At 38.4% G+C, this 11,991-nt stretch overlaps 1 protein-coding gene across 1 annotated transcript; it reads right to left on the minus strand.

Moving 5' to 3' along the window:
- Positions 1–7,673: 7,673 nt before the first annotated feature.
- On the minus strand, positions 7,674–10,219 carry LOC111319658 (uncharacterized). Its single transcript, XM_088738951.1, has 3 exons — positions 10,066–10,219; positions 9,163–9,241; positions 7,674–8,452 (listed from the first exon to the last, which is right to left on the minus strand). Exons 1-3 carry the CDS (start codon positions 10,066–10,068, stop codon positions 7,977–7,979), a joined length of 558 nt encoding a protein of 185 aa, XP_088595077.1. The 5' UTR covers positions 10,069–10,219; the 3' UTR covers positions 7,674–7,976.
- Positions 10,220–11,991: the final 1,772 nt, after the last annotated feature.

The raw sequence follows: 11,991 nt of genomic DNA on the forward strand, positions 1-11,991 counted from the left end.
GGAGAGAAGAAAGAGATGAAAAAGACGATACTCGAGAAAGGAAGAAGATAGAGAATACAGAGTTTACTATGGAGTCCTCCGGAAGAATTTGTGTTCAAGGAAAGAATGCGATAAATCAAGAAAGCCAAGCGCTGTGGTCTTCAGTCGGCGGATGTTGGAATTGGAAGTTGATCAAGACGACGAAAACTTACACGGCATGAAGGATTGTAAGCCTGCTTTATGAACTGCTTAACTTAATCTCTAACCTAAGTAAATTAGACAGTGTAAAACTAATTAAATAATTCATATATGCTTTGTTAGTGGACATTTGTTGGTCATTCGTGCACGTAACAACACCGAAGCACTGTTTACCTTCTGCCTTCTTGCGAAATGGGCCTTTTCTCAGTTCCCTACTATGACAGCTATTAGAAAGGTATCATAAGGCCACGACGGTTAGCAGGGCTTACTGAGTGTTTCGTTGGGCAGAATGTTTTATGCTTAGTCTCGATTTATAGATAGCTATTTTTTTATGTCTGTGGGTTCGCATCGCTAAAAATCCCCGTAACTGGGTTTGGTTCTCTGTTCGAGAAAAAAAAAAAAAGCGCAACGACCTCACTTTCAAGCGTCCAATCAATCAGCAAGCTCAAAAACGTAACAAGACAAATCTACTAGTGATTAGATTTTAAGCAAAAATTATGACAGCCACCGTAAATTAGAGGGGTTGATAGGCCGCCCTAATAATTTTCCTTAAAAGATACGCACATGCCTGAGTGTGAAGCATGTCGATATCCTCCAAGTGAAAATGCTGATAGACCGCAACATTTATAAAAAGATTACTCCGCAGTAAGATTCTCTTACCATGGCGACTCTTGCAAAATGGGCCTTTTTTCCTTGCAGTGGTCTGGTTTTCCTTGAGCTACTTGTGGACTTGAATGGTAAGTAAAGAAATCAATGTTCCTTTTATACAATAGTAATCTTCCGGTGTTTGTATTATTTTAAGTTCCTTTTCCTCGTCCGTGAGCGGAGTTGGCGTCTACCCAATATTCGTGTTACTGTATTGGATATAAATAAGAGTTCCAGCAAAACAAACAGAGGCCAACATCTCTACGCATCATTCAAGAAGCACAGTTAATGACAAATTACATGTTCTCACTTCCTCGTCTTATGAAAAACACTCCTTAACTCGCCAGAAAAACAAACATTGAAGAGGCCAATATGTGTATGGGTCGTTCTACAAGGACAGGCAGGAAAGAATTACACGCACTACTTTCTTTATATGTTAAACAACACTCCCCAACTTGCGCTGAAAAAGGAGCGAGGAAGCCAATATGTGTAAGTGTCGTTCCACATGCAAAGGCAGGCCGGCAGTATAACAGGTTCCTACTTCCTCTTATATTGCAGCACGCTCTAATTCACCAGAAGAAAAAAAAAAAAAAAAAAAAAAAAAAAAAAACAGCAAAAAGAGTCCAATATGAGTAAGCGTCGTTCTTGAAGCACAAGCAGTGGGAGAGTTACACGTTCTGACTCCCTTATATTTTAAACAACACTCGATAACACCAGTAAAAAAGGGAACAAAAAGGCCTATGTGTGTATGCGTCAGTTTATAAGCACTGGCAGGGAATTTTTATACGTTCCGGTCATTTTGAAAAACACTCGATTACACCCGTAGCAAAGCAAGCAAAGAGGCCAATAAGTGTATATATTTATTATATCGCTGGTAGCGTCCGTGGGCAATATCACGCCAGTCCTTTGTTCTGATTCTTGCCATATAATAAATCCTTTATTGATCAAGCTCGGTCGGTCAAGATGGCTGGATACTAGCCTTGTTCTTTTCTAACGTTTTCAGGGATTTCGACTTCGCTTCGGTCTTTAAAAATGCACAAAAAAGAACTCGGCCAATATCCAGCCATCTTTACGTCACGCTTGGTCAATAACGCTTATGCATCATTTTACAAGCACAGGCAGGGTGAGGATTACACGTTCTGAATTTCTCATATTTTGAACAACAGTAGACAACGCCAGTAGGAAAAGAAACAAAAAGGCCAACATGTGAATGCGTCATTCTACAAGCACATTATAACTTCCGATGACTTCCGCAGCAAAACCAAGAAACGGGGCAAAAGGTGAATGTTTCGTTCCACAAAAATAGGTTAGGAACGATTACAAATACTGACTTCTTTATATTTTGAAAACACTCCACAACTCACGCAGAGAGAAAGCAAAGATACGAATTTTACCTTACATAATTTTACCTACATAAATTGATGGAATAACTATATCATTCCAAAAAAATAACTCAAGTAGCAAAAGAAATAAAAGGCCAATATGTGCAGGCATCACTCCATAGAAACAATAAAGGAAAAATAACGTTAAGCTAACGATCTTAATCCGTCAGTTATTCGGTCTATGAGTCACAAATCAGCATTCAAACAAGTAAGAAACTGTAAGAAAAACGACCTCAAAATCAATGTTGCTGCAAATTTTTAGCCGACAATGAATGGGAAAAGGGGGTTCTGTTAATGATTTAGAGTGTGATTAAAACAGGACTGATGTTCTGCACATAAATAGAACTCTTCAAACATGATGTGTCAACTAATTTTGACGCTGATCATCGTAGGATCACTGCAAATGATTTTTCCTATCATTTTTCAGGATATGTGTGATTACCGTTGCACCCAGTCACTCATTGGAAGCAGTTCGTGGAAGCGGACTGCCAAGTGAGCACCGAGGTGATTCGACTCGATAAGAAGGTTTCTGGGATAGGAAAGAAGGGTGCTCAGTATTTACACCACGTGTCTTCTTCATGGATATTGTATTGATATTGTAAGGAGTAATTCAGTCTTGTTAATGTATGGGAGTTAAGGGGTTGAAAACCTTGCTGTTGCCTGCTAAGAATGTGAGTCAATTGTACTGTACTCTTAGTTCACATGCCATGTGCACTGAATGAAAACTGTCAGAGTTCGTGACCCCAGCATTACGCTTCCAGCTTAAATGTAATTTTGTTTCAAGTAAGTTTTACGTTACAAAAACATGATACATTTAAAGTACTTCCTCTGATGTTTCCATTTCTTCTGGTTAGCTTTTACCACTTTGGCTATGGTTGTGGAACACTTTCAAATTGTGCTCTACCTTGGACAAATCAACACTAACTGTGTTCGTTGTCTGTCTGAAGAGAGTAAAATCGAATTCAAGCACGATTGGGATGAGTACTGTGGACGAGAAAACGCGCCCACTTCACCATTTCTCGTTCAGTTATTTTGCTTCCCTAAGTTATCTTTTTCCAGGGTCTTTAAACCACCCTAACTAGCTTTTTCCCAAAGTGGGACGCAATCGCGGACGGGCTCTTATAGTCATGCCTATGCTTGGGTTTTATCCTGGTCAGGCAGTAAGACAATGTTGTTTGCTATTAGCACAGTCGCAGTCCCAGAGCCACCCTGGCTGGTCAAGCGCTCATTTTCTTCATTGAGTCACGCGCATTGCACGTTTGATCCATTCAGTTGAGACTATTCCTTTATCATTTTTCTCATAGGGACAGGTGAAATGTATTACTCTGCCGTATTTAATTGATTCCACGTTTACAGAACAAAAGATAACATCGTATTCCAAAAACGATAAGGCAAGTGATTCAGTGAACTGCTGAGAATTTCTCTCGGTTGTAACTGTTAACTAAACTTTGGCTTTCATCGCTTATTTACTATTTTATATTGAAATTCAGATCGGCTTGATATTATGTTAACGTAGAAATCAAAAGGCTAAGCGACCAGGTTACAATTACACATGATGTGATTTGTTTATCTCCTGACAAAGAGTCAGAAAACTTATCTCAGTCGACAATGGCATTAAGTATTGATAACTGCCACATATATATGCGTGATAACTCCTATTTTACCTGAAAGTTGCAACATCAGAGTAGAGGGATTTCATTATCTTAAGCGTATCACCATTCCAGAGAAAACCACAAACTCGTCACCGTTGCTGTTTGCAGTTCGGTTTCCTCGCAACAGATAGAATATTTTCCTTCATGCAAAGTAAACTAAGTATTTCTGACCGCCGTTCATGATTTTCTACACCTTGCATTAAAACTTGCGCGTCTGTTCAGAGTATATAACAAATCAAGTGAAAATAACCTTCTTCCGTTGCCTCTCATCTGCTTAAATACTCAAGTAATTACAAATTATATAAACCTTCGGAGTCTGACCGGTCGAGGTCTTTGTCATATCATGAAATAATCACCTCGTGCGGGATGAGTATGAAATCAAGCACTAATTTTCAAAATGGCTAAGGCGCAATTTTGACAAGATTAAACAAGATAATGATGAAAGAGAATGCTTCCGTTCGTTTGATAATGACCTGGGTAATTATACTGATACAAGCTCAGCGAATAATTTTTTAGAGGGATATTTACCACACTTATCCTATTTTGATAAACTATTCTATTCTTCGGAAGCTGTGTGTTCTGGCAAAGAGGCTCGCGGAAAATCTTAATCTTAACTATTTTGATGCGAAAGCCAGCTCAAGGGACCGTATCTTTTTGGTAGTTTGGAAAATATAGAATGCCGGAATTCCGTGCCGGAATACCAGGAATACCCGGAATTCCCGGAATGACGGAAAAATAATAAATTAAAAAAAAAATAAAAGTAACTAAATAAATAAATAAATAAGAATATTGATGATTAAAAATTAATAGTAAATTCACAACTTAATCAAATAATTTAATGCGAAATTTATCTCTGAGGGTCCCGAAAAAAAAAAAAAAACAACTACCAGAACTGTTCATGGAGATGCACGTATTAGAATTTAAAAACGTCTGCGTCAGGCCAGTAGCCCATACAGCCTAAGCGACGAAATATTTGTACTCTTCCTTCCCCCCTGGATGGGATGCTAGTCCATCACATGCATGGTTACTCCCCGTTTTAAATTCGCCTCCACACATTTGCACACCTGTAGGATGTCTAGGGTGCAATGACCATTAAGCCGGGACGCTTTTCCAGCCGAAACCATTGCAGAACATTAAACAAATGCAATATTTCCAATTAGTTTAATAGTTTCAATTTTAAAAATCTCCGAACTATTACAAATTAATACTCTACCTTAAATAGTTATTAACCACACATTGGTAGCTATCAAGGCAGCTACCATCCGTCTCCAGTTAAATTAGGAGATCATCAGTTACTCGACACCTTTTAGCGTTAATTATATATATCTTTAAATATAAACCTTGTACTGGTGGATTATTCTAAACAAGAAAAAGGACAAAAAAGGACTTACTCCGCGGTTGTCTCTGGAGATGGTAAGATTTTTTTCCAATTACTTTTTTATGGTTGTGGTTTCACTTGAACGTTAAATTTGACCCACCACGTGGTCCGTTGTCTTTATTGGTGGTAATCCTAACGATTCCGAAGTGTATAGGCACTCTTTATCAACTTTTTCCTAATCTATTTCTATTTGTAAACCACATAGAATCGAGTAGTTCAGAGAAAGAGCTGGAAAAAAGGAAAAAATGTTTGGAAATAGCTTGCACAACACTTATTAGAAGCTATCACAAATGAAAAGCAAATGGATACAAGAGTACTCATCGGAAAAGATTTAATCCACCAATATATGCTAATGCTGTGCTCTAAAACAACAATTATTGATTGTTAAAACTACGCGAGCAAAGCGTCATATTCAGAGGCAGTAATTGTAGTCTCCCCGAGTCTCTTATCTCTTCGGCACACCTTTAATACACAAACGTGGATTAGCTTAAAAGATATTTCCAGACAGAACAATAACAAAAAGTGAAATCAGTGTGTCGCTATCACACAAGACAGAACGTGATTTCTTTCCTTTCCAGACAAGAGCAACATTTTTTGTTGTTAACAGTTTGTGGCAACTGAAATAGTTCCAATGGAAAAAGGTCGCTTGCCCCTGATTCAATTCCCTAATCCCATAAGAAAAGGAAGATCGAAGGCTTGCTACCAGACTCCTTTGTTTTCTCATCAAATCAATTTTTTCATCACAAGACCCCCCCCCCCCTCCATGTGGTTACCTCTTGAGTAATGTCTCAATTAACTAATTATCACTCTACATTGCCTTTGATATTGACGTGAAGCCCATTCACGCACGTTACAGAAAGAACTCGAAGTCAAGTAGATCAGAAATATCTGGTAGGTTCATGATATGGTTAAGACGCCTTCGTATGGAATTGACACCCGGGATTTGACCAAGACATACAACGAATTAATGAAATTATCACGACAGGCGATAAATTTATGTTCGTGGAGACCATCTAATAAGCCACTAAAAAGAAATCAACTTTGTGTCTGAAGTTAAATGTAAAAAAAAAAACGTTTAAGTCTGAATCTATCAAAAAATCTAATCTCAATCATTGCAGTAAATAAATTACTTTTATAGCAATCTATAAAAAATCGCAAAAATTGGGTGGCATTAGAAAATGCTTGTGCTGACAGATTTTAAGTGCGGTCGCACTTTGGGTTTGCTCGCCAAGTACTTATCGTATTTACATTCCCTTTTCCATTTAGAACCCACAGTGCTTGAGGTCTGTCAATAATAATCACACTTCTTGTTTATTTACCTTGAAGCAATCTTTGGCATCAGTTTGTATATTGTAGGCTGTAAGCTACATGTAGTTCTAGTATGTGCATCTCCGTGAACAGTGCCATAGGTAGTTATTTTTTACGTCACGTGGTCTCTGCCTTTTATGACTGATCGAGAGAAAATTTTGCATTTTTTTGGTTTTACTCATAGAGAACTGATTTTCTTTTTTTCTTTTTAATTTTTATTTTCACTTTAGTTTTACTCTTTTAATTAATTTTTTTAATTATTTATTCAAACTTATTATTTTTAATTATTAGGTAATCTTTTTTTTCAATTTGTCATTTTTTGGTCATTCCAGGAATTCCGGGTATTCCGGGTATTCCGGCACGGAATTCCGGCACGGAATTCCGGCATTCCTTATTTTCCAAACTACCTATCTTTTTGTCATCACGGGAATATTTAATACGTTTGTGATGATGTTTGCACAGATAATGATTCTTTGATAGGGGAAAGATCACTGCCGTGACATACACAACAAAGCGTGTTGTCTAATCATCCGGGTTTGAGCAGCCCTTAGGAAGAATGTGGTCAGTAGTGACTTACGTCTCAACAACCTTAGAGGAAATAATAACTTGATTCTGATAACCCTATGTTTCCGGTTCCATAATCCATAATATAAAAGACAGCCTCAATTTATGGCAGATGTCATCCGACACCGTCCTGTGGTCGATTTCCCAAATATTAGTAACGACAAATTCAGTGTTGGCCACTCTCTGTAATCCGCCAAAGATCATGACATTCTGATCTTATCTTCCGTTTGATTTAAATCTGATGAATTCACTCAATTTAGTTTCAATAAAGCGTTCAACTTTCTTCCGATGTGTCAATGCAAGAGAATATCATATTTTATTGGTAAATTGAGTAAACTAAGCAAGCTGCAATAAGGCTGAATTATTTCTTTTAAAGAAACAGAGTGTAAAACAATGATATGTGGGGGGGGGGGGAGGGGGGATTGGAATATGAAAGACGAGAAAAATTCTGAGCTCGGTAGAGAAGTGGAAAAACATGTTTCTTAACTTGTTTCAAAGAAATGGGAACCTGCGCCTATCATACTTGTATAAACTCGTGGTTACTTAAAAAAAGAAAAGTAATCAAAATCAGTTGTTATGCTCGTTTAATACAATCAATACTTTATCATTTTGTTTTACCCCATCTCTCTCTGAAATGACATCTTTGCTATTTCTTTCTAAAATCAACAACAACTAACAACGAAAATCGCACGAGGTAGTTAGGTGAAAAAAAAAGAAAAACCTGAAACTGGTCTACACCGGCCTAATAAGGGAAACGAAGATAATTGGGAATACAACCGTTTTGAAGGGGAGAGTTCATTCTAAGACCATCGCATTGATTATTGCACCTAATGTAACTTAAGAAAAATGTGGCCACTATAATAAAGACAGCTATGTTTGAAACTGAGCATAAACATCACAACAAACTCTGCCTCCGTTGTCGGCTTCAGTGTGACCTTGCAGATCCTCGCCGTACCAAAGGCGTAGCTGCTGACCTGCAAGTACTGGATAAGGGTCGCTAAATGTGGTCAGCACAATCTCTTTGGAAGCTGAGTGATATCCGGGAACCCTAACCCACTTTCCTGCTCGGTTTTTCTTCATGAGCTGTCCCGGCGGCAAGATGATTTTGTTGTCCGATGTTGTTATGACCACATTAACCTCTTGTGATAAACTGCTATGTTGACCACACCCCCAAAACGACCAGTGTTGGGGATGTCCAACGGCACAGGACACGTAACCATACCTGTGGACTAACTTTATACCGACCAGTCCGCCCCCAGATGGAAGGTAGAAGGATCCAAACTGAGTATCCCTGGCACCAAAACACACTGGAGCGGTATTTGCCTTCTGCCAATTATTTGAGCAATCTGCTTAGGGAAAGATCATCCATTTGGTCAAGAAACCTAATCTTCACTTCGCTTCCAAAATTTTAAATCAATAAATTGCTTTTTGTGGTCTTCGGTTAGGTCTAGAAAGAAAATGTGCTAAGACCGATGTCATGTGTGGGAGAGATTTTTAAATTTTCTCAAAAATTTGTTGGTTACTTAAAGAAGACCCTTATGATTTGCTTATCTTGAAAAACGTAGCTTTAATTTTTCAGGTTTTTTTGCACTATAACTCCATAAATGAACTGATTCCAATCGCTCTTTGAAGGGATAATATCTCAATTGTAATGTCACCTAACGAGAGAGGCCCGCATTTTTAATGCATTTTTGTTTAATTTCCATGAAGGTGATTAACTCATCTCAGAAGGAACAGGATATGGTTTAGATTCTTTCGAGTCCTTTTGTCTGCAGGAAGGAACAGTTTCTATTCGATAGACTGAAGCGGCTACCAGAGGCGCCTGATATGCTGACGTCTGATCTCAACCTTACACTGCACCCGTAATTCAGCCTCTGGGCTACAAGTGGTCAGATATAAACTATATTCATATTCATATATTCATATTCAAAAGCAAGGACTGTTATGTTTATGTCAATTTTCTTGCAGTCCTGATAGCTTCAAAGTGATCAAAGGGCCTTCCCAGAACAACCGAAAAATAAATCGTTTTCGTTAATGGTTTAATTGCTTGGATTACCTGAGGCCTGTGAGTTCACACTCTGACCAGTAACAGCGAACAAAATCGCAATGAAACACAAAGCTTTCCACTCTGCAATCTACAAACAACACAACATTATTTGCTGATACTTCGCACATTCTGCCATGCAATGACTGCTATTAGGAACGCATAATGTGACCGACGATCGTGGTCAGCAGGGCTTATTGGTATCTTGTTGGGCAGAGTGCCTATCGTTCCGAGATAAGTATCGACGTACTGATGCATGGATGTGGGCATGCATATTGGTGGGTTTTTATTGGACGCCATTACGCGCGGAATCCCTCTCCAAGAAGTAGAAAACAATTCTTACCTTCAATTAGGAATGAAACCACAGAACTAACTAGGTGCCTATCGTACTCTTGACATACTGATGAATATGGGCTATTGGTGGGGTTTTATTAGACGGCATTACACGTGGAATCCTCTCGATAGAACAAGAAACACTTCTTACTTCCCTTTAGGAATTGAACCTCAGACCTGTAGATTCCATGCCCGCTTCGATGCCCTACCAGTGAAGCACAAAGACTCCCTTTGGTGAGCTAGGCCATCATTTGGTAGCGTTACCAATGGGTTGAAAATGTATAGAGTTAAATCTTTCTCCAACACCGGCCATTGTTTTTCGTTTGTTTGTTTTGTTTCGCAAGAATTCGTTGTAACTCGGTTTGTTTCTTTGTCTAAGGGTAAAGAATACTCAACGACCTCGCTTCAGAGAATATCAAGCGTCCAATCATTCAACAAGCTCCGCAACTTAACAAGACAAGCTTGCTAATGGTTAGATTCTAAGCATAACTAATAACAAGCGCCGTAAATTAGAGGCGTTGTTGTTTCTTGTTGTTAGACTGCAATATGTAAAAAAGTTATTTAACAATAAGATTCTCTTACCATTTCGACTCTTGAAGAATGTTTCCTTCCTAAATTATTCGCTGGTTCTCCTCAAGCTACCTGTGGACTTGAATGATGAGTAGACAGATCGCGGTTCCTTTTATACAGTACCATCTATCAATCAGCTTCCTGTGTACGTGGGCTTTCGGTAATTTTTTCCTTTTTCTTGAGAGGATTTGGCATCTAACTAATTTTCCTGTTACTCTATCCCCTCGGAAGTCTGGGGTACGTTTCTTTTGAAGTTATTTTTTTTCCTCTTTGCTAGTTATGTTTTCTATCGTATTTATTTTGAAAAACTCATTTATTATTTATTTCTAAAGAGCAGCTGCAGCTGTGGCATCGAACTAATTTGAACTAAAAAGTCCCTTATGTACAAGATGGCTTTTGTTCCGATTGCATCAATACTTGTCTTAGTCTAGAAAGTAATGTACTTTATGTTTTGTGGACTGGGGAAAATCTAACTTTCGTTCAGTGTTTCGGGCTTTATTTGCCGTTGGCGTATTTAGCAGACATTTTGGCGGGTTCAAGTGCTGTCTATAATTATAATTGGACAACGGATGTGATATCTGAGAAATAATCAGGTTCTTTAAGTATCTAATTGCTCAGACGAAAGATGGCGATCATGCGAAGTAATTACTGGACCTCTGTCTAAGGATTTGACGTCATTCTTGTCATAAGACAATTCGGCCAGGCACGTTTCTTCCCTAAAATATATACTGAAGAGCAAAATTGCTCCAACTCACATCGTCGCTGAATATTGTGTAAACTACCTATTTACTTCATGGGCTAGGAAGTGGAAGTTTTCCAGAATATAGATGTAACATTACGACATCCTGTCGTATTCTAGAGAAATGACCCATTACGTTGTTCCTGTTATAGAATTCCATCACGTACTTGTTTTTTCATGCAGTTAATTTTTCCCCTTTGTTGCGAACTCATGTTGGTTTCTTTCGCTTTATTTTCACTTTAAACTACTTCATGCAAGGTTCCCGTTTGGATGATGGCTGTGGTATCTGACAAAGAAATAAAGCATTCACTTCTATCATTCTTTGCATGAAAGGTTACGATCTTGTTTAAACTGGACATCTGCCTGGAGATTTCTTTTCATTGCCCTCACATTGCAATTTAGCCGGCACCAGGAAAGTTTAGTTCTCTGAAAAACTTTTACCCAGATATCATCCTTGATATACAATGCCAGAAATATGCTATTCGTGCAAAATTGCACCAACTCATATCGTAGCTGAATATTGAGCAAGCTAACTATTTTCCTTATGGGCAAGGAAGTGGAAGTTTTCCAGAATGTAATTGTGATTTCCATGCCTGACTAACGACGTGACCCCAACTGCAAAAGGTCCTATCCTATTATAGAGGACTGATTAAGTACGTTGTTCCTGTTCTAGAATTCCATCACGTACTCGCTTTTTCATACACCGGTTTTCCTGCTTTGTTGCAAACACATATTGCTTTCTTTCGCTTTATTTTCATTTTAAGCCCGTTCATGCAAGGTTCCCGTTTGGATGATGGCTGTGGCATCTGACAAACAAATAAAGCATTCACTTCTATCGTTCTTTGCATGAAAGGTTGCGATCTAGTTCCAAATGAACCACTGCCTGAGTATTTCTTTTCATTCCCGTTACGTTATAATTTAGCCGGCACAAGATACGGTTCAATTCTCTGAAAAACATTTCCCCAGAGCAAAGCTGCTGACTTTCACTTCAAAAAGTAGCTTCCAAGATATCTTAGTCTACTTTTTATTGCGTAACTTAGGGAAAGTCCCGAGGCTTTTAATAGTAGTGTTCTCGATTACATCATGTGATATTTTTTGCACGAATAGAATATTGCTGGCATTGCATATCAAGGATGATCACCTTGTGTAGCACAGCATATCGATCCTTATTAGCACATAGTCACACGTATATCTGATAT

The sequence above is a fragment of the Stylophora pistillata genome, chromosome 11 (genome assembly GCF_964205215.1).
Source record: "Stylophora pistillata chromosome 11, jaStyPist1.2, whole genome shotgun sequence".
In the NCBI taxonomy this organism is placed as follows: Eukaryota; Metazoa; Cnidaria; class Anthozoa; order Scleractinia; family Pocilloporidae; genus Stylophora; species Stylophora pistillata.